A 27,088-nucleotide genomic window follows, 5' to 3' on the forward strand; every position below is an offset into this window, starting at 1 on the left:
CCTCTTTAAATGAATGACATACCACAATAGCTTGTAAAATCTTTCAAATGAACCCCATTAACATTTCAAATTCATTACTAGGTCAAATCTGTAATAAGGATAAAGCATACAGTATGGATGAAACAAAATAATAGGCCAAATGTTTCTGTTACCACACTCTTGTGCAGAAACCCCCTGACAGGGTCAGGTCAGGTCATGTGCCACTGTAACTAAGCAACGTCAAGGAGGGGGGTGTTAGTGATATGCACTAGAAATCATTGCACCACTGACATTTATGATAGTCCTTTAGGATCCTCTGGAAAGCTTTCAAATTGAATGCCTGTCCAATATCCCATATCCAAAATAAAACTCACTTCACCACAGTATATTCTAGGGGTGTAAATTTGACTATAGGATATGATTTCAATTCTTGAAGCAACGGTTCGATATTTGGTTAAATATCACAAATTTCGATACAATACAATGAGATATAGTAAGAAAAAACATGTATACCTGCAACCAAAATGAGGATGACAATGCAAAAAAAAAAGAGACTGATGTCACGTGGAACGGAAGGAAAAACATCCGTTCAATGTGATGATGAGGAAACATAAACAGTGATTGATGTTGGCAGTGTTGCAAGAGAGCGAACTGCCATAACATTTTGGACATTTAAATGAATATTTTGCTATGATTCATAACAATACATATTGATTTTTGCACATTGTATAGATTGCATCAGATTGTTGCCCTTTGAATTTATACATCGATCTAGATCAGTGAATCATTACACCCCCAGTATTTTCGCCCCCACACTGAAGCTGAGGCACGGTTGAAACAGAAGTAAGATGAAGAGCTCTTCTTGTAGTTGCATAATTCGGCCACCAAATGGCCATCAAATATGAATCCAGTCAACAGTGGTTTGTTCATGCTATTCTGCAAATGGCATTATTATAATTCACACAGGTGTTTTTCTTTCTCAGCAACCAGCTTTATTTTTTATACACACAAAGGAAACTCAGAAGATTTCTATAAGCGATAAGGAATGAGGTAGAGAGTCAAAAGTTAATGACTCAAAAGCAAAATACTATTCAGGACTTCTCTGGGTACCAAAGAAATAGTTATATGTGCCTTGCTTTTTTGTAAAGCATATAATACAAACAGGAAAATATTTCCAAAAAATCACCATCAAGCAGTGCAACGTGCATATTTGGAAATACAGAAAAGCTTTCTTAATGCTGATACATAAAAATAGTCAAAATAATGAAAGAACGAGTCCATTTCTAACCCCAAAAAGCAGCATAGCTTTAAGCAACGCGAGCTGTTGTGTTACGTGTAGTGCGCTAGGTGAACAAACACCTTAACAGCATCCTGAGATGGTGGAAAAGGCCCAATTCTGTAACCACGGTGGTTTGAAGCTCCAACGAACACTGCAGAGTCGACTCTGGCTCTTCTCAGAACCACTGGGCATAAGGCAGGATACGTTTAAGGACTCGAGCAATGATATCAAGCATACAGGGTAGACCAAAACAAATTTCCTTGAAGGAAAAGAAAAAAAAAAGGTTTCTTTCCAGCACTGATGCAGAGCACAGCATTACACTGGCGGTATAAAGGGGAGGGGGGTTGGGCGTGGCTCGGACGCCTGACGCTTCACACCGAGTACTGCTTCGGCTGACTCTTGGCTGTCAGAGCCCTCTCCGTCTGGGCGATGGCATGGGCAGCCCTGCTGTTCAGGAGCCTGCACTCTTGGAGAACGTCTGTGGAAGGAACGCAAGGAGTCAACTCAATAAGCCTGTTTCAGCGCGTCACCCGAAGTTCACCCTCTTCTCAATACAAATTAAAGATTATTTGCCTGAGCCCGATTATTAATTTAAACGTATACAAAAGTGCATTCATATATTTAATGCTGAAGGAATATAATGTAATTTAAAGCACCTTAATTAGTCCAATGTTTTTAGGTTTATTGTGAGATAAAAATAAAGGCATTTCCCTTGGCGGGAAGAACACATACCACTGAACTGTTTATAGGCCTCATCGACGATAGCGCTATTTGATCGCTTTATGTCCCAATATCCGTCTTCAACCCAAGGCTTGCACTCAGGCACTTCTACTGTCTGTCCATTTCTAGCCATGCCTTCTGTGAATTAATAATAAATATGAAAATTATTACTATTTGTTTTCTTCAAAAACCATGATTGTCACACTGCATCCGGGCAACATTGTGCAGCTCAAGTGATTTTAGGGCAACTCTGTTGATCCATGAGAACTGGCCAGATTTTGGTTGGTCGAGGTATATGGCAACAGTGCGAAGACGCCACCATGGTCTTTAATGGAATATGACTCAGCTTCTTCAAGAATTCTTTGGCATGAGTCATGTCACTCACAGATTTAAACACAGGAATCCCCTCTTTCCTTTACTTAAAAAATGATGTTATAGTTCATAGCTGAGCAGCCTTTAATTGTCCTAATAATTAATGTAATGTACCTACGAGTGTTTTGAGATAGTAATAATGTCCGTGCGTGGTAAAGATTTGACTATGGCAGTCATACAAAATTTAGTAATATCTTTGATGAAGATGCAGTAGCACTGAAATGCGCACACTTTTTTCCCTTTTACACGATTATATTTGTCTGACTGGATTATCAGGTAGAGGAAATTAAATTAAGTAACTAGCAAGCTATCTAACTTTGTTTTTGATGTTGGAAATTTAATAGAAGGCTTGATGACAAGCTGAGATGCCAGAAATCAATAGCTTGCGAATCTAAATAGCTAGCTACCCAGACAGTGGGTGTTGATACCCATTCTGATTCGCCCATTCTGAGGTTGGGGCGGTGATGTTCCAATAACTAGGCTTGATTAGTATTGGCTGATACATGTACAGCTGAATCACTCCAATCCTACCACTGTCAGATGTTTGGTCTGTGACATCAATGTCAGAATCTCTCATTTTCCTACATAGTTCTCTACACTAACTGCTAGTGTGATCCATCTAATGGGCTGTCATAAATTATGTGTATGAATGTTCATTTTAGAAGGAACATACCCTTTCCTCCAGCTGTCCTGTTCTGAAATATTTTTCATTTTCCCAGTCATAAATTTAGAAAAGTATACTTTTTTTTCTTATGGCTTAATTACATAAAAATATTGCATTATGCCATAAGAACAATCTTCTTAACACTTTAAAAGTAAAAAATGTGATTTAAACATAAATGTAATTTAGCTACTTTCCAGACCTTTTATTGTGTCATCAATGTCTTTGCACAGTTGGTATAAATCGCTCCCTCGTCCAACCACTCTTTCACCTGAAACAAAGAATGAAGACTTGTTGCAGAGAGAGTATACAAGAGCCCACAATAGGTAGAGCCGAATGGGCAGGCCTTCCTGAATGGCAGAAGCATCAGGAATACTAGCATGTTCTGTCATTAAATGGCTCTATGACCTTGCTGATTTGAACCACAACACAACACTATGGTTCGAATCAGCAGGTTATTCAGACCACATGGTAGGTCCACCCATTCTGTAGTCCCCGAAGCCTGCCTATCGCATCTCTATACAAATGTGCTGTTGAAAAGCATGGCGCAAATAGCTAATTCTATGGTTATAAAGCCGGAGTGCTTAACCTTTGCCCCCAGAGGTCATCATCCAAGCAAAACATCCAGCACAGAGAGAGTGGTATTCATTTAATTGGCTCAATTAGGATCAGAATTGTTGCTAGCTCAGCTGGAACCCATGCACACAGGTTGGCTTCAATGAGGAGGAGGTTTGTCAGTATTGTGCTCATTTTAGTTAAGGACCACCTTGCTCACCAATCATTGAAGGACTTATTCTGTTCAAACCTGCCATGCACGTAAGGAACAAAGTTTTGAGAATGGAATCCCCTCTGTTTTTACTGACACTCCATGGCGATCACATTTAGAGTGACCAGAACCTCAGGGATTGTGCTGCTACCTTATTTCATAGGCACACTGTCTTCCCGCTCTTCAATCTGCACACTTCTCAATTCTTCCACCACGCGAAACAAGAGGGCTCTGTCAACCACTTCAGGGAAACTTATTCAATTGAACCTTATTTATATTTCACAAGGCCACATTGCATGGCCAGCCAGTACAGCTCAACCAAGTCTTTTCCAAAATTGAATTGTGTTAAGGAACTGTTCTAGCGCCTGGATGGGCCCCCACAATTTGGTATTGAATATGGACCGTGCCGGTGCCAACTGGCCAGGAGCCACACAGGCCAATGGACAATTGGCTCCAGTGTTGCCGAGGGATCAAAGGGTTTCAGACCAGCAGGGGTCACTGGAGAATGTTATTGTGCAGCACTGACCCCTGCTGGTCAATTGGGCAACTGCAAGTTCCTCTGTTTGGCTACACACAAAGTGTCTTCCTCCAGGCCAGGCTCATATCAAGGTGAACTGTGAAGTGATGACAGAATCAATGCCCTACAGAACCAACAATACAGGCTACCAAGTTGCAGCATGAGTATGACTGGGCATTCCAAAATGGAGAGAAAGAGGGAAATATGATGCAATTCACATGACAGCAGTGCTATAAAGACTTATTTTTTCATACACAAATCTGTGTGTTCCCAGTGTTTATGATTGACATTAACACAGTTTACACCAAGTAAATCACAATGACATGGTAACACTCACCATCCAACACCTTGATGTTAGGGAACATTTCCAAGAGAACGTTTCTATATGCCGAGTTCTTACAAACTAAAAAGAGATATTAGAAAAAAGATATGAAAAATAGTTTAAATAATTTTATTTTAAACACAACACATTTCCTGACTAGTATAATGTGTAATGAAGAGGACCATACATACCTGGGTTGGTGTAGTTATACAGGTTGTCATTAAGGCGAATACTCTCCATGTTTCTCATAGGCTGAAGACAATGTAGGTTTTCTATACTGAAAACACCAATACAACAAAAAATGCAACCCATTCTTAAAATAACACTTTTGTTTTTAAAGTTAGTTTGAAAGGACAGTATTCAAAAGCCTTAATGACACAAATTGTGCTAAATTCCTTAAATACACTGAAGCACTGAAAGTTCCCTGTGGGGGCTCTACGAAGGACTGATTTCTAAATTCTGATAATACAGTATAATTCACTATGTCCAAGTCTTTCTATCAGAATCAGTCAGCTTACAATGTGGATCTGTGCCCCATGGAGAAAATGGTAGGTTTAAGGAACATTTGCAGTGCACTTAATTCCCCTGCTGTTTGAACCCAATTAAAAGCTATAGTGCAGGGAATAGCAACAGTAACCAAAAACAGCACATAGGAAGCAATGTTTACAGCTAGAGGTAAGAGACAGAGGCTTCATCAACACCGTTTAGCATAGAGCAAATGTTGTCAATCACTAACTTGATGGAAAAAATCGCTCTCGACTGCAAAATACTACATATTTCGGTTCAAATCAAATTACTAAATACAAGTGATTTCTCACAAAATTCATGAGGCACTGCTTCCTTCTCTAACTATCCAAAGGGCTGCTTGGGAAAATTCCGTTACCTGTTAATAAGGTTTCCAGCCACATTTAGATTCTGTAGGCTGTAACAGCTGCTAATGGCTTCTGCAATCAAGACAACATATGACATTTCTGAAGACCGGTAAGTATGAATCCAATGTAAAAACTGCATAACAATAAAGGAATGTCACCATTTAGAACTATTACTATTAACAAATACAAAATATAACCCTGAAAAGGTTTGCAAAGAATTTACTGCATATCAGAAAATTTCAAATATAAATTTTATCTTATGAATGGAATGATCCTTACCTAAACTGGTAATCCTATTAGCAGACAGATTGAGCGAGATAAGAAGGCGCAGGGAGGACAGAGGCGTTAGATTTGTGATGTTGTTCCCAGAAAGGTCTAATCTCTCCAGATTCATACACTCTCCCACACAGCCAAGATCATATATACCTGTAAAACAGCTTGGATATATAAGCATTCTGTATATCCAGGTATCTTCCCCACAATGTAAACACATAACTTTGATTCAAGAGAGGAATCTTACCAAGGCCTCTGAGTTTGAGAAACAAAATTGATTCCAGGTCGAACTCCCCCGTTCGGGACTTCAGCAGCTCGGCTGTAATTTTTGCAACTTCGGTTTCTGGAGGTGAGAGGGACAAGGGAATTTGACCCTGCACACAGGTATAGTATGCATCCACCTATCTGTTGCTTTGTCTTCAAAGTAACAGCAAGTAACAGCAAGCCCAGGCTCCCATGTGACTCAGCTGGTACAGTCTCTCACTTACAGTAGTCGCAAGTTTGAGCCTCAACCAAGACATTTAGCCACTTGTGAATTGGATTTAAGTTGGCTAGTTTTATTTTGGTTACAGCTTCATTAGTTCCTCCTAATGCAGCAGCAGGCAACCACAGGCCACCAGCTGATCTCAGTGAGAGATGTATCCCTCAACTGATGAGTGATAATGCAAATGCGTGATCTGTGGTGCAGAGAACAGGTACTGTTTCACTGGTAAGGGCATCAGGAGAATGTCTGCATTACTGAATGGGTTCAGGTCCAACAGCAGTAACTCAAGAGGCACATTTGGCAAGTCTCTCTCCAAATTGAGAAAATAATGTTGATCACCTAGTTATCCAAGGTATTCCTTTTTTAAATGTTAAAAAGTCTTTAAAAGGGCTTTTGTTAATAATGTTAAAAAGACAATTAGAGGACACACATAGAGGGTGGGGCAAAACCAGTTACCAACACCAGTAATACATACGAGAGAAACACATACAAAAAAAACATTTTAAATTATACATGAAATTACAGTAGTTACAGAACAACTTCAAATAAAAGGTGGAAAATCCAGTTCATCATTCAAACCTGGGAAAACAGTGCCTTTGAAAAAAAAAATCCAAAATGTTTCTCATTGTAGCTCTCACAGATTTGTCAATTATTTCAATGGCAATCACCTCGAGAAAAGTAGTATTATTTCCAAGGACTACTTTATAGTGTTTGGCCACTGGATAATCCCCATTGCCCATTTTAATTTCATATTTGTGTTCTGAAACTCTCTCAGCCTGCATTTTGTGCTTCCAACATTTTGAAGCTACAATAAGGACACTCCAGATGGTAAATCACAAATATTGTGTTGCAATTAACAATACAGTTGATTTTATTGATCCTCTTCCAACCCATTGACATCATAAAAAGTTTAGTAGATCGTATGGTTGAACAGTGATTATACTACCCACACCTAAATGTATGCCTACCTCTTGGTTGCCAGATTATGACAGAAGCAATCAAGCAATCCACAAGAGGCCATGAGAAATTACCTTAACCAATGACAAAGAACTGGATGATGAAGAAATAATATATTAAACTTCCTTTTCTGCAAACACACTAAAATCTCTCTGTCACATGCCAGCGTGACACCGCTGGGAGGGAGATGCGGCAGTTCCAGGAGTGCACCGTCGGTTGCTGCATGGAGAGAGAGAGCCCACCCACACCAACACAAAACGAAAAAAATGAACACCTTCACCCTTCCCCCTCACGGGTTCCGGGAAAAAACAATAAACTAAAACAACCTAAAATAATAAAGACAAAAGAAAGCAAAACTGAGCAGCAGGTTTTCAGCTCACTGTTCACAGCTGGCCCACTTTTCAGCTGACCAGCCTAATTTTCAGCGGCAGGTTAACTATCTTTTTGTGCTGGGACAAAACGAACCTCAAAAGCTTGATCTTTCGGTGTCTGCTCCCAGTCTCGGCCCTGAACTGCGGAGAGGAACACACCTTTAAGCACCTGGGCTGATTAATTAATGCAGCCCAGGTGCGTGTGCTCTCTCCACCGGCCAGCGTTGCCAAGGCCAATCCGGTTCACCGACCAGAAGGAACGCCACGCTCATTTTTACCTGCTCCTGAAAATCCATAAAAAGATGGATACCTCATCTGGAAACTGGATTATATCAGGGAAAAACTCTCTTACTGAACCATGCTGTATGTACACCAACTGCTTCATCAAATAGCTTTATCTTGGCCCTTTATTCAAGATATAGCACATTACAAACATCACTGAAAAAATGGAAAATATCAAAGAGTGTCTTCTGGTCACAACAGATGTAGAATCCCTTTATACAAACATTACTGACCATTAACCATCGTCCATTACCATGGACCAAGACTAGGTGATAACATTACCGATACTAAATATATCCTCAATTTAGGCCTAATGGAATAGAATTTTTTTATTTTTTCGGATAAACTGTACACCTATAAAAAACACCTATAAAAACCTCAAATCGACTTTACATCACATTACATCATAGTGGGACCCAAATTTCTTTCATGGATTAAAATATTTAAAAGATCATTGTTGGTCTTCTACACACCACTACACAGTAAAATGTCCATTGTAAATTCAACTCCAACAGTGTTAATTCAAATTTTAACAGATAACATTTCTGGAATGTGGGACCAAATGTTATCTGTTAAGAGTTGAATTAACACTGTATATTTTACTGAGTATGTTCAGGAAAGGAGCCGACAAAAATACTCTGCTCAAGGGGACCGCTTCAACTCATATTGTTGATAAATAATGTCCCCTTTGGACATTTTCAAAGGCTTTGGAGGATCTGAGATAAAGAGTCTGATTTTGATAACCAAGTGCAGGATATAGAAAAATGGTTCTGTTCTCAAGGTTACAAGCCTCAAATTGTCAAACAAAAGCCAAACTACTAAACAAAAAATATATACTGAAAAACAAAAGAAAAACAGGGTTCCTGCAGTAGAGATATACAAATCAAGACAATAAAAAATTTATATTTTAATCTAAATCATTCCATTTTCACTCTAGGTGTGAGACTGAAAAGCACCCCAACAATTTTAGAAAAATTAATGCACAGCCACCTCCATGGGAAAAAGATAATCACATGGCTGGACCAGCAACCAGTACATTTAGTAGATTGTCATTATCACTGGTCACAGCCATCGTGCCATGCAATAAGCAATGTTTTCTTACGGCAGACAAATTTGTCATTATCTGAGAGTCCTCGTAGTAGCTCTCTCGAGAACAATTGCAGCTAATACTGGTAGAGAGCATAGAACTCAATAATTAAACAGCATGAGATATCCAAAGGCCAAACACCATGAAGCATCCACAGGAATAACCCAGCTTCTCTCAAAGTGATTGACATTAAGGCAATTGATAAATCAGTGAGAGATGTTGACATTTGAAGGCATGCAAACATTTTTGGATTTTTTTCTTTAAAAGCCACAATTTCTCAGGGCTTGCATGATGAACTGGACTTTCTACCTTTCCTAAAAGAGGTTGTGTAACCACTGCCATTTAATGTATGATTTCATTTTTTACACCAATTTCTCCTTTCAATATTGGTGATAATGTTTTCCTGCCCTGCCCGCTAAGTGTTTCCTCAAACTATCATTCCACCTTGGACTCATTTTATTTTTGACATTCTGAAAGATGAGTGTGTGTAATAAAGACATTTTCTTGAGCAGATATAAACATAATATCTAGGATATATACTTTACAATGTTGTAGCCATTTTAAGGTAAAATAGGGTAACCTATCTGGGATCGCAGGGTCAGGAGCTTAGAAGCGCCTCACTGTGTCCCTGTGTAGCTTTAACGGTTACTGTGGCAACCAGATACTTTAATGTCAGACAGAGTCAGTCTTAAAACGCTGGAATGGTAAATCAAAGGTTTTTTTTATTTTATGCTGACAGGATACGCTGGGCGTAAATCTGCGTCAAAATGACACCAAATTAATGTACTGATTTTTTTTTTTCGTTTTTCTCTATTGGAGATTACCAAACCTACTCTGTGGATCGTTAATAATTTTGGCATCAACCGATCTTATTATCTAATGCCTTGTGATTACCACTGAACTAACACCTGACAATGTTCTAAAAGCAGCAACAATTTAGACACTGGTGACGTAGACTAACGAGCTACGCCGTTCCAGTGTGGAAGAGCACGTAAGAAACCTTATTTAACGCGCCACAAGTGTGGCGCTTTTGTGTAAAATCACGGCGAAATGAATCGAGAGCTATGAAAATAATCTCCGCGGTGATAAACCTAACATAGACTATTACAGATATTAAGACATATATTAGCTAACTAGGTTCAGCTGTAGCTCACGTAAAATGTTACGCGTTACCTAAATATTCATTAAACTTATTAACTTTGAGAGGTATGGTTAACTCTGGTTATCTAGGGAAATGGCTACGACAAAAATAATTCCCTAGGTGAAATCTATCGGTCTAACATTTAACACCTAGCAACGTTAGCTAGTTGGCTACCTGGTTTGCTAAAAATAATGTTACCCGTAGCTGCTACCTTGTTTCTTGTATGCATTGTTGTGAAGTCCTTGGGTCGTTATGAAATCTAACGAGAGATGGATAGCTCGTTTATTGAAGAGTTAGCCGGTTAAAATGTGTAGCCTAATTAGTTAACTGAGCAGTCATTTGTTTTACATCTTTCTGACGTTAACGTGAAAACCCCGCACTATCACTGGAATCATTGCAGAATCAATAAACCCTTCAACTAGCCATCAGCTGCGGAGATTCTAGAGAAGCAAACGTCATATACTAAGCTAGGCTGTAGTTCGATCCCTGAATTCTTACCTTGGGCTTTGTCTCTTTTGCCATCCATTATCCTGATCTTTATGGTTTGGTGATTAGCTCTGTTTATTACGATACATTTAGCTGTACAACACTGTAATTATCTAGCTGGCTACCGAAGTCGCTATCTATGCCGCTAGCTAGCTGGCTATACACTGCAAAGGTTAATTTCTGAGTGGTCCTCGCCAGGCTAGTTAAATCGCGACGACAACTTGTTTGTTGTGGTCAGTTTAGGTAGTTCCTATGATGTCTGGCTATTGTGATTATTATTTTTTTAATGCACGGGCGTATTTAAACTAAACGCAGACGACATAAGTAACTATGATTTTGACCAGATCATATACCCGGAAGTGAGTTTTTCCATTTGATTTTTTACTCCAGTTTTCCATTTGTGTGTGCTCGTTTGTTTTTAGGATATCGTCAGGGATACGGGTCATTTTAACGCCAAGCGCAATTCAGAAGGTACTACACTACAGGGCATCAAAACACGGCAAAGCGTGTAGGCTAGTCCTTAATTGTCTCCCGGTTACGAATATTTTTGTCATGAGCTGAAGAGACCGTGAAATGGCCTATCCTACCTGATTTTATTCATGATATACTGCGCACAGAATCACATATCCTATATCTTTTATAGGCTATTGTTAATTTCAAAGTTTGCATTTTGAACCACTGTGTAATTTCTGACTCAGTAGTCGCTACTAATTCAACTTTAACTTGCATTTTTGTTTCATCCTCTAAATCCTCTAATGATTTCTTTTAGTAGCCTAGTAGAGCTAATAAGTCAACAGTTTAGCCTACTGCCAGCAGCTCCTTTACTGCCAAGTGAGAAAAAAAAAAGTTTTGGAAAAACTTGCATATAGGCCTATTATTATAACACTAAACCACAACTTTGCTCGTTAGTACAATACATGGCCAAATGTATTTGGACACCTGACAGCCAACATCTCATCCAAAATTATGGGCATTAATATGGAGTTGGTCCATCATTTGCTGCTATAATAACCTCCACCCTTCTGGCTTTATACTAAATTGCTGCAGGGATTGGCTTCCATTCAGCCAGATGAGCATTAGTGAGGTCAGGCACTGATTGGGCGATTAGGCCTGACTCACAGTTAGCTTTCCAATTGATCCCAAAGGTGTTGGATGGAGTTGAGGTCAGGGCTACATGCAGGCCAGTCAAGATCTTCCACACTGTTCTCGACAAAACCATTTCTATATGGACCTTGCTGTGTACCCAGGGTCATTGTCATGCTGAAACAGGAAAGTGCCTTCCCCAAACTGTTTGAGAAGCCAATAATCATCTAAAATGTGATTGTATGCTGCATTAAAATTTGCCTTCACTGGAATTAAGGGGCCTAGCCTAAACCACAAAAAACAGCCCTAGACCAAGGGGTGTCCAGATACTTTTGTTCATAGAGTGTATCATTATTGGGGCTCTGTGTGTACATAAGAGTAGTGTATGTTGCTCATCAAGATACTTGTTGGGAATTACTGTATCTGTAGCTATGCAGCTAATTATGCTAATAGACTGATCTTAGTACCTTGATGCTCATTTAGCTACACTGTCACTTGCTGTTCTGTAACTCTCTGTTCTTGTTGCTTATCTTCATGTGATGCAACTTTGATGTTGGCCTATGTTAAAGGAAGGCTTCGTAAACATTCATAAATCATCTGGTTCATCACAGCATTTGAACTAGACTACACATTGCGATTGATGTAAACCAGAGGTGAATTTAGGCAGTAATGATGAACTTGAAAATGAGTTTAGGTGAGAATCACAATTTATTGTTATTTTTAATTGTAATTAGGTATAGCTCCCAAAATCAAATTATGCAAATCAATGTTAGTTTTATGGTTGCAACAGCAATTCTGTCCATTATTTGCCATTATTTGTTTTTAAATGCATCTACTTTGAAGTGAGATTATCAATATAAAACCCTTCATGCACTGCAGTGTACTCCACATTAATTATGCAGCTTCAACTATAAGAATTCAAAAATAATTAATGATGATCATTATTTGGGGAATGTTATTCACTTTATTTTCTGTGCCTGAGGAAAGAATCATTTGGGCGCATCACTGATTGACCACCAGGGACACAATGTACAACATAGCTCAAATTAGAACTATTTAGATTGTGACTGGGAAAGATGTTGACTTATAGTCAGTGCATGAAATCCATAGCTACCCTGACTTTCGGTGTCACATTTAACATTGGAATGGAAATTCTGCTCTTAAAAAAGGCTAGCATTTGGTGTTATGCTTTAGCATTTTGCACAAAAACACATTTTGTCCAAAGTAAAATAAATAAAATTATTTATGTTAAATAAAATGTAAAAAAAAACCAATTATATTTGTGTCAATAAAATGGTTCAGAAAAAAAGGTATTTTGGTCAGAATATATTTACACTTGTTGGAAATCATTATTCCATTAACAAGAGCCCCGGGATCAGTAGAGGGCCCGTTCTGAACAACGTACGTGATTAAAAGTTCACTCTCGCGGAACGAATCAAAGATCCACATTTAAACCACACCATGCTAATCTGGCCAAGGTATTATTTTGCTGGGAAAGGCATAATATGCGTCCCCTTGTGGCTGTGCAGAAGTCTCTCAGTACGACGGCATTGGACAGCAGTCAGTGCTGAAACGATGTTCGTGCCGACGGCTTCGTAGTGAATTACGCTTTGGAATCATTTTTTAGGAAATCGCTTTCACGTATTTTTTTGTATTTAATGTTTTGGAACGGGCTCCTGTATCATCATCACCGCAGCTTCAAACAGAACATTTTCAAACATTGGCAATATTTTATTTTTCGTCTATGTAGTACGATTTTAAAGAAACCCTAAACCCTCCAAACAGATCCTGGATGTTTCTCGAGAAGTAGTGAAATTCAATGCCGGCGGGTTTTTCCCTCTCTCTTTTCCGATCGCACTGTATATATATGCCCTAAATGCCTAGAATAAAGAGGACGTCCAACACTTCGAATGTGATGCATTTGTCAAAGAGTAAGATTATTCGATTAACATGGGCAATAAGCAAACGATATTTACTGATGAACAGCTAGACGCCTATCAGGTAAGATTATAAGTGTTTCTTTTTTATTTGTTGTTTGTTAATTGGCTTTTGAAATCGTCCGGTGCCTGATGCCAGCACACAAAGTGATTTCGGTTAGCCTCGTTATTATGTAATATTTTAACTCGGGCACATGGGCCCACCATTTAGCTGAGAAATTGCTGATTATACGATTTACTTTGGACTTTAGCACTAGGCTGTTAATTTTACAGTTTGTTGCATTTTACAGACAAGTATTGTCCAGATAGTATTCAAGCTCATTTATTTGTTCTAATAGGTCATTCCATTTTTCTCCATTTGCTCTTCATGATGTATTTCGCGCAAACTAGATGCATTGCTTATCTTTATAATTTTATAGATATAAAATGCAGAGGCGCCTTATATGAAACAGCGCAATGTAGTCGCTATCTTTTACAAAAAACACCTACAGAATTAACATTGAAAAGTAATTTGGGAACAAGGCAAACGTATTTTGTTGCTTTCTACTGATGGAAACCTTTTTATTCGTGGACAGTTCATGGAAGCAAATTTGAAGGATAGGCCTACGTAAACGCAAGTATTTGACCAAATTAATGAATACAAACACCAAAGTTGAAGTCTAATTCAATGGGATACGTAAAATGTGATATATTTGATTTGCTTCGCTCAAAAAAGGAGCATATGCATGAACCTCAGCATTTAAATATCACAGAACGCTCAGTTCTAAATTAACAAATGTAAATTCACCAATGAATGTTCAGTAGGTTATTATATTGTAGCCCGCGTCAAACCGAAGCTATATGTCAAACAACTTACAAGCACTTTCAGGTTCTGATCGCACATTAAGTCCTCGCAGTGTGCGTGCGGTGGGGTTGCATCGGAAGTACAGTGGAAGACATGCAGCAGATAGAATTTGAATGAACAGAAAAGGAAGCTACCACCATCTGGTAGCTTTGCGCGAACTCATTGTATGACTCACTATGCGCTCATTTTCCCGAATCTAAAAAGAGGAGTGGATGAATACTGGTCGATTCATGGCATTCAACTCTCCCATTCTTGTCGGCGAAAAGCAACAGACAGGAAGGAAGGGTACCGTTCCTGGAGGAATTTTCCCGGTCAAATAATCTTTGAAATAATTGAAAACATGAATAAATAACGAGGCGGCTTGCGTGCCTTGGTATCTTTGAAGTGACGTTAGCTTTTATGCATTAAAGGATTAAGAAGTTATCTATTCCGTTGAAGGTGCGTTTGGGTACTAGATGTTTCTCAGCTTTACTTTCTAGTATCGGTGAACAACAGCAACAGACAACGATGACTGCTACGGACAAGAGTGCACTGCAGTGTTTTCCTTGTCCAGCCATATGTACACGAGGCCGGCGGATGCCTGAAGCATGGGGATATTGCGTAAGGTGTAAAGCGCTGCCTTTGAAAAAGGAACTCCACGTGGAACTCCTGTGTTGTGTATCATTTTCTGTATGGCCTACGACTTTGCTTGTTTGTTCGGCCGCAATTTGTTGGCTAGCACATGGTCACATAACAGTATATTTATTTGGCAGACGCTTTTATCCAAAGCGACGTACAATACGTGCATAATGGTGGATATTTAGTAACAGTAATCACAATTTAGTATACTTTACACGCCTTTTCTGAGACCTACTGTACTTTTTTGGTTGTTGGCGCATCCTCATACATACGTATACTGTCTGGTGGATTGTGGTTGTGATTTTCAGTCCGAATTCTGTAACAAATGAATTCTGAACACTGAAAGCAGTCAGTTTAAACATGATCAGAAATTGTATCCATTCAAAATACCCAAATTAATGGTAAAAGCAATGGTTTAAGTTTTCAGGATGTGAATGAGAAGGACAAACTGCTTTTCAGGATATGTGAAACTCTATCAGTCCTCATTACCTCAATTGGCTTAAAAAGATCATATTACGTTCATCAGGATCAAAAAACACCAGCTGTGGGTTACGAGACAAATGAGATTTTTACAAAAAAAAGTGTTGTTTCTAACTTTTAACACTGAATATTAAGAATGCCTATGGATCTCATAGTTTTGTTCAGACTGCTATAAAGAAAGTAAGCCTTGAGTCTTGAGAAGGCCGACTCCTTCCTGCATTGACCTGTGAGAAGACCCCGCTTTTGTTCCCTGGTAACAGTAGTCGTGTCACGGTGTGTGCTGAAGACACTCTGTCTTCCCCTACTCAGGTTTTTCTGAGTGATTCGGTGAAACTTGATAACTGAAGGCAAGCGAGGCTAATGTCTCCCGTGTGAAACAGTACTCTCCAAAGATACCCTGCTCCGTTTCTTTGGTTACTGGCAATGTTGAATTCAATTCAAAGTTTAGAAAGTTCCCCAATGACACAAAAGATTTTAGTGACAAGAAAGCAAATATTGTGAGCTATGTGTTATGTCTGCTGTGTAGTAAGCACAAAATACAGGAGGGGAATGAGTCTTTGGTTGACTTGGAGTTGTTCTGCTCCAGCTGTGCCCCATGCTTAGCGTAACCGTGCATCTGGAGCACAGGAGTTTACTGTAGTGCGGGGAAGCATGGAACAGCTGTGTGGCTGTTCCCCTCTCTTCCTTTTCACGCTCCAGGACCCCTGGCACAGTTGGAACTGGCAGGAACCCAATCTAGACCATGGAGCGCATTGTTGCACTAATCGTTACACCTCAGCTGGATACACAACACAGGATCAGGCATGCTGTGTCCACATATTTAACATTTATGTAGGCCCTTTTCAAAATATTTCCACACTGCATGCACAACATAGTAAATGCATGTTATTACAAAAGTAGGTACACCAAAACTGGCTTTGTAATCTACTGAAATTACATTTTGAAATACTAGATATACAGAGTTAAACTAAAAGATTGAGGATTAAAATGTGTGTATATCTGTATAGTACTTGTGATTCTGTTGTCTGTCAAAACATTAAGCCCGGAGACGAAGTGTTGCCAATGTTCCTCAACAGTAGATCAAGAATTTCTCATTAACAGTTACTGGCAATCAATTATATCTAAATGTATATGAACTGGGGATGCAAGATAATATAGGGGCTGTATCAAGTCAGCTGATAATACTGTAGCTTAAAGGGAACTTATTGGCATCAGCCGGATGCTAGGGTTTTGCCTGATATGATGGACAGATACGATGGGCAACATACATGCGGGACAGATTTGATGCACTGCTGATTTAAGTGAAAATGTCAAAATGCTAAAGTAGGCTATATTGTAAAGCCTTTATCCAAAGCGCTTTACAAATGATGCCTCGCATTCACCAGAGCAATTAGGGGTTAGGTGTCTTGCTCAGGGACACTTCGACATGCCCAGGGCGGGAGATCGAACCGGCAACCCTCTGACTGCCAGACAACCGCTCTTACCTCCTGAGCTATGTCGCCCCTAAAATATAATACACAATGACCCAGGGGTCACTTTCACATGGGGGTCACTTCTATCTGAAGAGGGTAGAGATCTTCGGGGATACAGTGCTGCAAGTGGCTTAGAGATGTGTGAGTAGGATCCTGAGGCTCTTGTCTGGCATGACTGAAGCAATAGAAACCTCTGGAATGTCGGCGCTGTCTCGGCCGGCTCCGCCCACCCACCGTGGCCAGATGAAGTTCCCTCTTCCTCACCTTGCTCGCCTCTGAGCAACAGGCGTTGACACCCGAGGAGAGCGCCGTCAACACCTCTGTGAAATCTGAGCCCCTGAGGAGATGCGGCCGGGGTTGAGTGACTCACAGACTTCTGGGAAAGGGGCCTATCATGTGACGTGGGTACGAAGCCTGTGGAAATGAACTGTCCCCATCCTTCTGCCTCTCCTGGCATGTTTCATTTCAGGTGGTGTTGTGATCCGAAGTCTGTGCTTGTAAGGTTGAAGGTTGTGAGTCCAATATCAGGCAAGGGCACAGTGGTTTCATCCTTGAGCCAAATACTCAACTTGCAGTGCCCCAGTGAAATATCTATTATAGTTTGCAAATTGTGTGTGAAATTTGATAATAGATTTTTATTTAGTGTGCACGATTTTTTTATTTATTTAAAAAATAAATTTTAAAAACAAAATTGTGGTTATTTAATAACAGAGTTCCATTTTCAGTTTAACACTTGAAGTATTACATAGTTCTGCAAAACATAAAATATGTCTTTTATAAAGTTCTTATTTTATTTTAGAGTTAATTTGATTTCAAAGCAATTAATTCCACTTTCTTTTCTCCTCACAGGACTGCACTTTTTTCACACGCAAAGAAATCCTTCGGTGAGTGACACTTCTTTCTGCCATTGTAACCACCTTTTTCTGTTCAATCCTGACCCTGGATGATCAGTAAGCACACATAACAGTGAGTGAGCATGTCAGGGGTTTTCCTAAACAAGAGAACCCCCTCACTCTTCTCTTGTTACATAAGCAACCAGTTATCTATTGTGCTCATTCTGGGTCAAATTGACCTGCCTTAAAATTTTAGGAGAAGATAAATTACACTGCCTAAATCAGTATAAATTTGGTTCTTGTTTTGTGATTCTTTTTGTTGTTTCATTTGTATATGAAGTGTGCACTACACACAGAGACATTATTAATAAGCTGGTCAGTTCATTCTGCCAATCTGCCTGTTTAAATAAGGTAGTCCTTAATTTACGTCTTAATAATAAACCCCAAAGACATTCAAAGCCTAGAATCAAGTCTAGATACTGAAAGCACTTATACCTGCACTAAAGAAGCAGTTGAACACACGACTAAAGAGAAGGGCTGTGCATAAAAAGTGCTGTTCTTTCTACATGGTGAAACCAAAATGTATAACATACCCTTTAATAAAAGCTGAGAATCTGCACTTCTCACCCTAACCCTAACCCTAACCCTTACCACATGTGCATTGTTTGATTGCAAGTCAAAAATTGTGGAGTGCAGAGTCAAATTAAGAAAAAATATGTCTTTGTCCCAAACATTATGGAGCTCCCTGTATATCATAATGTATGCAATATATCATAATATCTTCTTGACTAATAGTAATAGTAATGTGTCAAGATATGTCACAATCATTTTTATATGTCAGCAGTGAGAAGCAATATGCCATATATAAACTTTAAATCAAAGATAACGCTAAGTAATCAAAAGCACAATGTCTTTTTGAGCATAAATTGTATATTATGAATAACATATTCTACAAAAGACATATGTCTATTTTTCTTCTATGATATATGTTACTATCCCTTGCATTTTCTGTCAATGCTTTGCTTTGGGTGAATTGAATGGATAGCCAAGTGATTTCCTTAAAACTCTCATATGGAATGTATGCGGTGTTCCGATATGAACTGTCTCAAAAGTTTAAGGCTCTTTTCTCCACAGGCCATTTATGTGACTCTGGTATCATCCATGTCAGATCTCTCTTGTTCCTTCCTAATATGCTTTGTAAATACAGATAGGTTCCACAGCCAAAGAACTGGCATCTAGCATTTGAAGGCCTTTGATTTAAGCTGCCTCCTGATGAACAAGAAATGGCCATTTTGAGGATAAGTGAATGTTTTACGTGCTGTGGAAATCGGTTAGTTGAATGTGTCGTTTACACGGGTGAGCAATTATTCAGTGGACCCAATGGAACATTAGGGCAATGTATGTCCGCATCATAACTGAATCAATGTTGAGGCTACAGAAGTACAGAACCACCATTTACCCCATGTTATTATTCACGTGTACAGCTGGGCATTTAATGATGCAGCTCACTTTAAGTACCTTACTTCATGGTAGGACAGCAGTGCCTCAGACAGGCAATTAAACCTGCTATCGTCTGGTTAAGATTCCAGTTTCCCAACCATTCAAACTCACTCTTCTTTGAATCAATTTAGTGTGTTAGTATCAACCAGTTAACAGGCTTAACAGATGGGACTCTGCTCTGATGGTGCTAATAAACATACATTAGGTGATTATGGTGTAGAAACAGCTGGTCTGAATGTAACCCTGGGGATGGGAAGAGTCCACCATTTTCTGTTTTCCAGCATTTGAGAAAAGGACTGTTTTTGGTGGCTTTGGATGGATACATTAATGAGATAATTAATATATTCTGTCCTAATGGGTGCTGAAACCGTCTGCTTATTCTTCATCAATGAGCCGTTACTAACTTTTATCTTCGGCATCCAGCGAGAGTACAGAGCCGCCATGAGTGTTTTTCATTATTCTGGGAATTATATCCGTCCGTACGGCCGCTGTCCTAGCCCAGTGCCACCATAAATTAAGTTTATCAGGTCATGGGAAGGCTCAACATGGGGTCCTTCATTTCACAAAGCCCTGAAGCAAGGTGAATTTGTCTCTCTTCCTCCAGCTTTCTCTCTCTCTCTCTTCCTCCCTCTCTTTTTCCTCCCTGCAGGGCTGCTGCCCACATTTTACAGTAGCACAATCCAGATACAGTATCAAATCTGTGGGTCCTAAATTTTTGCATATTAAATAATTTATGGTTATTAATGTAAAGACACAAATGTACATTTTAATAGTGAGTGGATGGTAGGGTATGCATAATTTGAAATGTTACACACAGTTCTTTTGAATATCGAGGCCTGCCAAAATTTTGTCTGACTTCAATTAAAGCTGGTCTATGTGTTGACAATATTTAGTATTGAGAGGTATTAGCAAAAGGAGGAAGTGTCACTAAATAATGTGAAATAAAAATATTATCAGGTTTAGGGATTGAAGTTCATTGCATGTTGTCCGTATTTTACAGTAATTTTCATTATCACATATTATCACATAATCTGTTTACATAAAACAGTACTATACACAGAGATTTCACATTTCCCCCTTTTAAAATACATGAATACTTTCCATTGCCACTATATTCGCTGAGAGAAGATAAGAGGCTATCACAGAGGTGGTAGCAGAGGAAACAAAATAAAACCCAAAGCATTTATTTCACATATACACATACTGATTTTGCCATGGATAGAAATTGCACCCACCAAGTCATTATTTGTACACTACTATTTTTTATTGTGAATTGAATTTAGAATCAGGACATTGACTAGGACACTGTGTCCTTGAAAAGGGTTTTTAAATTGAACGGTATCAGTAAAACATACAGTTGTCTCAATTGGTAATAATTTAGGAAAGGTATAAGCTGCCTTATAAAAAAAAAAGATATTTCAGGGTGCAACTCTTTTCAGAGACAGAATTTTCCTTGAAGATACACCTTCCTGAAGGGGCAGATAAGGATTATGGGAGAATTCGGCAATCTCTGCTGCTTCAGAGCCAGGCAGATTGTTTAGCCCGTAAATAACATCCCCGCCTTCTCTTGGAATATCGTATCCTCTCCAAACTAGCCATAGCCTGCCGAGATCATGGCACGCTGCAGTTTCCTGAATGTCGTTTCCTGCCCATTGATTTTGCTTTCTGTGCTCTCTCTTTAGCAAAGGTGATCGTCACACATGGGCAGAGACATAGAAGATACTACATGATATTCTAAAGGGAGAAATACACCAAGGGGGTTGATCTGACCCAACAACCTTGGTCAGTCATGGGGGAATAGAGATCATAATTAAGATAGCAGCACATAGCAGCTTGCTGTGCCGAATGTAACTGACACATTGAGGGGTTAAAACATATGCTACAGGCGTAAGTTTGTGTAACAGCCAAAAAGACAAGAAAAGGCCTGAGCATAAATGACAAGGAACAGGCTGTGATATCCGATAAAGATGAATGATGTAGGCTGGCTGTGTCATCACCATCAGTTGCTAGTTCTTTATTCTCTTGTCAGAAAGGTGAGGATTCATTGAAATATATTTAATATTCCAAACACGGCAGTTTTAACCGTCAACATCCTCGTTTGACGTCTGGCACTCTCAATACCGAACACAAGTGCATCAACAGTTAAAACACCTCACTTATCCAACATGTAAAATATGTTTATTTGATTTAATTTGGTAATTATTATCAAAGATATAAATTATCAGTTAAATCGCCAAATTTATTGGCAGAGCAAACAGTAGGATCAAACTTTATCAAAATGTACAACTCACAACCAGATGAAAATTAAGAAATGTATTAAGTTACAACACATTCACGTATGATCTAAAGATGAGGTTTAACTACCTTAAAACAATTAACAGATGTTACAGACATGGGCAGTCACACAAGAATTGAATGAAAGAAGATACCAAACTACAACTTTTGTCCAAAAGTAATTCAAAATGTAAAAACCAAAAGACAGCAGAATATTCCAGAAGAATCAGAGATGAAATGTAGAATCCCAGACCTAGATGCAAGACTCAGATTCCAATTAACTTTTAAGTTTCCCAAACTGACTAACTAAAAGAAAGCTGCATATTTTATGTAGACACACACTGACACACCTCCTCTGACACACACTCACACACACACATAGACCCACACTCACTCACAGACACACATTCACATCTCCAATGGCCACCCCCCAGTTCCTGCTATGTCTTATCTCCAGACTATGCTGGCCGAGTGCTTTGAAGCTTCCTATGGCTGAGAATGGCCAAATGGTGAATTACATGTCTCGCGCTCTAGAATAAAAACATGAACAATTTCCAATTGCTGCCAGAGCAATGTGTCTATGTGTCAATGTGTCTATTAATTTGTTTTTGTAAACTTCTGTGACACAATATTAAATGGCCAAAGTTGTGCTACAAATGCAAGAATGCAAAGAAGTGAGAGTGGTTGAAGATCTCATAAGTGTTTTTGAGTCCCCCAAAAATCAAGGATGCATACATAGTATCAGGGATGGGGAGACTATCAGGATAGAGTGCTGCTGCCTGTTTTGTGGTGTTCGCGCAACTGCATGTCACAATCACGCATTGCATGTCAAATACAATGTTTTCTGTCCTTGTATTACTGCAAGTGCAGTCTCCATGGAAAGAACAAGAACATTCTTCACAAGAACTCAAGTCCTAACTTGACATTCTTGGTATTGAGAAACACCCAATATATTTGAGCTGTTCTTCCATGTTTATATCTGCTTGCATTATACAAAGCCATAATATGATTGACTGGTGTAAAAAGTCAGCGTCAAACTAGGTTAAAGTTCAAACGATTTGAACCTTGAGCATCATGACTTGGTCTTAAGAGAACAACAAAATAAAGTCGCGTTCATATTTTAAAAAGTTAAAAAGTCAAGTTTAAAAACCTATTTTTGTGTCCCTTTTCCAGGTTACATGGACGATATCACGAACTAGCTCCACATTTAGTACCGATGGACTACACTGAAGAGCCGGACGTCAAATTGCCCTTAGCCCTTATAGTCAACATGCCGGAGCTGAAGGTGAGTCTGGGTTTTATTACAAAGAATACAAATGTTTCAATGCTTTTGCAAAGCTGAGTAAACTATGCATATGCATGGGCTAATGACAAAGCCCACTTACAGAACTGAGCAATATAAGCACCTGTGCTGACTGAACCATTTGGGAGCAGCGTCTCTGTGATGTAAATATTATGGAACTTGTGAGTACAGCCATAGTGTTCAAATCAAGCGGCCAAGACCGGGCTTTGTTTCTGAAGTTCACTTCCTGGTCTTGTTGAGAGACGTTGATCGCTAGCACTTGAGTGGCTGGCTCCTGTATAGGTGTTTCTGTCACCAATTTCAACGTAAGTCAATGATGCCTATACTGTCAAAATAGGAAGTCAATAATATTTCCCACAAGAATATGCAGTCGCAATAGGTGTTTTTTCTTCATCTAAGGTCTGCCTATGTGCTGATTTATGATGTTATTGTGTCCTTTGGACAATATATTTTGTGGACCAATGAGGTACAATTTGCATCCCTGCTTAGTCCCTTCATGCCATTCAAGGGGGAGGGAGATCTTAAGCGCTCAGTCTCTGGCTCCAGTTTGTACAACGTGGCTACACGAAAACTGCATTTCCGTGGTTTCAAAACATTTTTTACAAGCCCATGAAACATCAGTGGGTGTTGTCACAGCCATTTTTTCCTACAGTCTATGGTTCAAACCTGCTGGGCCACAATTGCCTGTGGTCCACCCGACAGTGCACGCCCTATAGTACATACCCTACACTACACACAGTACTACAGCAGAGATAACTCTGATAAAAGACCGGCATACCTCTCCCTAATGACAACTGTGGTCTGTCGCACAGGGTCATTAGGTTCACAAGGTCACCACATGTTAAGAGTATTTCTGGTGTATCTCTGCTCTCAAAGACCTCCCTCATCTTTATGTCTTGCCTGGATTTCCTGATGTGCAGTTTACCAGACTGACCTACCTCCTCTCAGACTCAAAAATAAAGTCAGTGATACTGTTTCCCGCAGGAAAACCCCTTCAGAAACCGGATCGTGGAGGCCTTCTCTGAGGACGGCCTGGGGAACCTCAGCTTTAATGACTTTGTGGACATGTTTTCTGTGCTCAGTGAAATGGCACCCAGAGAACTGAAAGCCATCTATGCTTTCAAAATATATGGTAAGTTTTTTTGGGGGGATTTTTTTTATAAGGGGAGTAGTATTGACTGAAATTATTTGGTGATCTGAATTCAATTTTGAAGTGCATTGAGATTCAGGTGCACACAAAAATGCCCGCTGGCCTCATATGGTATTTGCAATAATTATAGTTATTATTGCTAATGCTTTTAAGCTGTGATACACTCATTTCCATGGATGGCAGATTTCAACACAGACAACTACCTCTGCAAAGAGGATCTGGAGAAGACCTTGAACAAGTTGACAAGGGAGGAACTGACAGCTGAAGAGGTGAACCTGGTGTGCGAAAAGGCCATCGAGGAGGCAGACCTGGACGGCGACAACAAGCTCTCCTTTGCCGATTTTGAGAACATGATTTCACGAGCACCTGACTTCCTAAGGTAGCTATATGACCAAAGGTGAAAAAACAGAAAATCACCATCCACGTGTTAGATGTCCTCAGCACTCATGTATCATCACACATATTCATATTTTCATTCTTATCAAGCAAGCCCAACAATTTTGATCTCACATTCTTCTCTCAGAAAATGACAACATGAAACTTAAAAATACACCTTCTGGCCAAACAGGATCAGGATTTACATGCCTATGGTATAGATGTTTAAGGAATTAACTTCAGTTAGTTGTACATATGCTAATGCAGGAGTTTCTACGCAGAAGAGCCAGGCAGTCGTCCAGTAGACAGTAAATAGCATTACACCCTCTTACATTTGGCTTTTAACAGGAAAAAACATTAAAAAAACTCCAGCAAGCAAATAACGCATAGTCAACACTATTTTATAGGAAACCATTCCATTTGTCATAGTGTTGTAAAGTTCTTATTTGAAAGCACAAACTAGGCTGACACAGCTCGATACTAAGTTGCAATGCTGAAGGGTTGCTTTTTCCAGGGGATGATACTCCTCATGAATGTGTCCATCACACAAGATAGCTGATAAAATAAATAAAATTAAACAAATGCACTCATTGCCTGCCCATGTGTGTGTGTACATATACTGTGTTGTCTGGGCTAGACTAGTTTTGCCACAGAGTGTTTTTTTTATTTGACAGCAACTCATTGGGCACCAGGTTTACAGGGAGCAGAACTTGATACAGATATCTTTCCATCTTGCAGAGGTGATAAAATAGTGAAAAATTGCCTTTTCATTACCGCTTAGGCAAAATGGAGCTCCCACAATCCTTTGCACCCTGCCTCTGTCCAAGCGATGTCATCAGCAATGGCTCCAAGGAGCAAATGGAAATTACCAGGAAACAATTAACATAAGAACTCTGAGAATTAGCAAGAACATGCCTACAGTTTAATGGCGGTATTAGCGCTGGACTGGGATCATTATGATCCACTTCTTGGAACACGGACACATTTCTCCTGGCAAAATTTGGCACGTAAATCATCATGGCCAGCAAGGTCTGTCCCAGGGGACCTGAGTGGCACATAATGCCTCCAAATGAAAAAGGCAAGAATCACATGAAAGGCCTATTGGGCATCAATCTGCCAAGATCTCATATAATAGAATGGCAGGAGAGAGAGAGAGAGAGAGAGAGGGTGAAGCAGAGTGATTACGAACGTATGGCCGATCCACCAAGATATGTCCTCCTTTCACTCTCTCCTGCAGGATCTTTAGAGTAAATCACAACCCTGCAGGTTCCTTTGTCGTTGTTAGCCTCTCACAGTCGTGACGTGCCGTTCATCTTTCACTGATGCAGAAAGAGAAACAAAATTCTCTTTGTCACAGGGGTAAAAATGTCTTTCTGAAAAAATGCCAAGGACACATGATCTCCCTCTGTTCTCACATTGTTCTGGGTCACAGTGATGTGTGTGTGCGTGTGTGTGTGTGTGTGCATGTCCGTGTGTGTGTGTTGCTTCTTACACTCTGTATTTGTGATTTCAGCACCTTCCACATACGAATCTGACCGTGTTCAAGGACATGTGCACATGATGACCATTCACGTGAACAGGTTATCTTCTACTTCACTGGGACCACGGGCTGACCACGCTCTTCCTGACCAGCGACCGCGTGAAGCACTATTTCCAAAACCAGGAATAATTGTCTGGGCTTTTATCAAAATTTCTTAGAGGAAAGCACAGGCCTTTGTGCCATTTTCATCTGTAATCCAGAGGACTAAGCAAACGAGCGCATGGTTTCCCCCCTCCCCCTCCCCATACAATATCACAGCTCCTCAGGCTGCTGACCGGTTAGCAGGAATGCGCCTTTGTTTTCAAAGGAAAAAAAAGGAAAAAGGTACAAAAGAACTGCGTTTAATTGGATACCTCCTGTTGGCACAGTGTTGTGTCTCCGGATTTTTTCAGCGGCTTCTGACCTACAGCCTCAGGGCTTTTTCTTATGACAGACCTTTTTAACATGTCTCCGATGCACACCTGAAATATGTGACAGATGTGCTCACGTGTCAAGGAATTGAGGAAGAGAATTTAGGGCAAAAAAGCACAGCTTTTTTTGCTACCAAGGAGGTGAAGGCAGATTTATTTTCTATCAGCTATGCAATCTTTCTCTATTACAGTGCATGAACGCAAACTGTTAATGGCAAATTTGCTTCGTGTGTTGTTTTAATTCCACTACTGGAGCATGACGACAATCATATCTTCCTAAATTTTCTCCAGTTTAAAGAAGGGCTTTTTTATTTTTTGACCTTCCTCAATCTCTGTCCTATCCAATGTCTGCCCGAAGTTTGATCAGGCTTTAATACCTGTTTTCCTGTTTTTGACTTTGGATGTTAGTGTCAATTACCCCAGATTTTTTGTCAGCTGTTTGACATGATAAAAAACATTTGGGCTACAATTTCAATAAATGTTATTTTCTGTTGCTTGTTGATGTAATGAGTACTTTTTTGAAGTCTCCATTGGTGTCTACATTTTCTTCTTTGGAGAATAATGAAAAAGATTGTGATCCTCACTACAGCACCATAGTAACACAATGAATGTTTCATTAATTTAATTAACTATTTCATACAGTTAAAGAATGACTTTTATATTGATCTGTAAATGTCATCCACAGAAGGGACTTTATAGA

General features: G+C 39.5%; 2 protein-coding genes across 5 annotated transcripts; one reads left to right on the forward strand and one right to left on the reverse strand.

Moving 5' to 3' along the window:
* Positions 1-948: 948 nt before the first annotated feature.
* On the reverse strand, positions 949-10,896 carry LOC135255153 (leucine-rich repeat-containing protein 61-like). Of its 3 annotated transcripts, none has more exons than XM_064335948.1 (9): positions 10,582-10,896; positions 6,009-6,104; positions 5,768-5,914; positions 5,500-5,560; positions 4,808-4,893; positions 4,632-4,697; positions 3,214-3,282; positions 1,991-2,116; positions 949-1,736 (listed from the first exon to the last, which is right to left on the reverse strand). In XM_064335948.1, exons 1-9 carry the CDS (start codon positions 10,607-10,609, stop codon positions 1,630-1,632), a joined length of 786 nt encoding a protein of 261 aa, XP_064192018.1. In that variant the 5' UTR covers positions 10,610-10,896; the 3' UTR covers positions 949-1,629. The 3 variants fall into 3 exon arrangements, with proteins under 3 accessions (XP_064192018.1, XP_064192020.1, XP_064192019.1); XM_064335950.1 differs by lacking the exon at positions 10,582-10,896 and adding an exon at positions 10,295-10,536; XM_064335949.1 differs by lacking the exon at positions 10,582-10,896 and adding an exon at positions 7,583-7,724.
* On the forward strand, positions 9,837-26,881 carry LOC135255154 (calcium and integrin-binding family member 2-like). 2 transcript variants are annotated; one of them, XM_064335952.1, is made up of 6 exons: positions 9,837-9,933; positions 17,853-17,887; positions 22,784-22,895; positions 23,898-24,045; positions 24,247-24,442; positions 25,952-26,881. In XM_064335952.1, the coding sequence occupies exons 3-6, from the start codon at positions 22,827-22,829 to the stop codon at positions 25,971-25,973; spliced, it is 435 nt and encodes a 144-aa protein (XP_064192022.1). In that variant the 5' UTR covers positions 9,837-9,933; positions 17,853-17,887; positions 22,784-22,826; the 3' UTR covers positions 25,974-26,881. The 2 variants fall into 2 exon arrangements, with proteins under 2 accessions (XP_064192022.1, XP_064192021.1); XM_064335951.1 differs by lacking the exon at positions 9,837-9,933 and adding an exon at positions 13,193-13,653.
* Positions 26,882-27,088: the final 207 nt, after the last annotated feature.

Source organism: Anguilla rostrata, chromosome 5 (genome assembly GCF_018555375.3).
Source record: "Anguilla rostrata isolate EN2019 chromosome 5, ASM1855537v3, whole genome shotgun sequence".
NCBI lineage: Eukaryota > Metazoa > Chordata > Actinopteri > Anguilliformes > Anguillidae > Anguilla > Anguilla rostrata.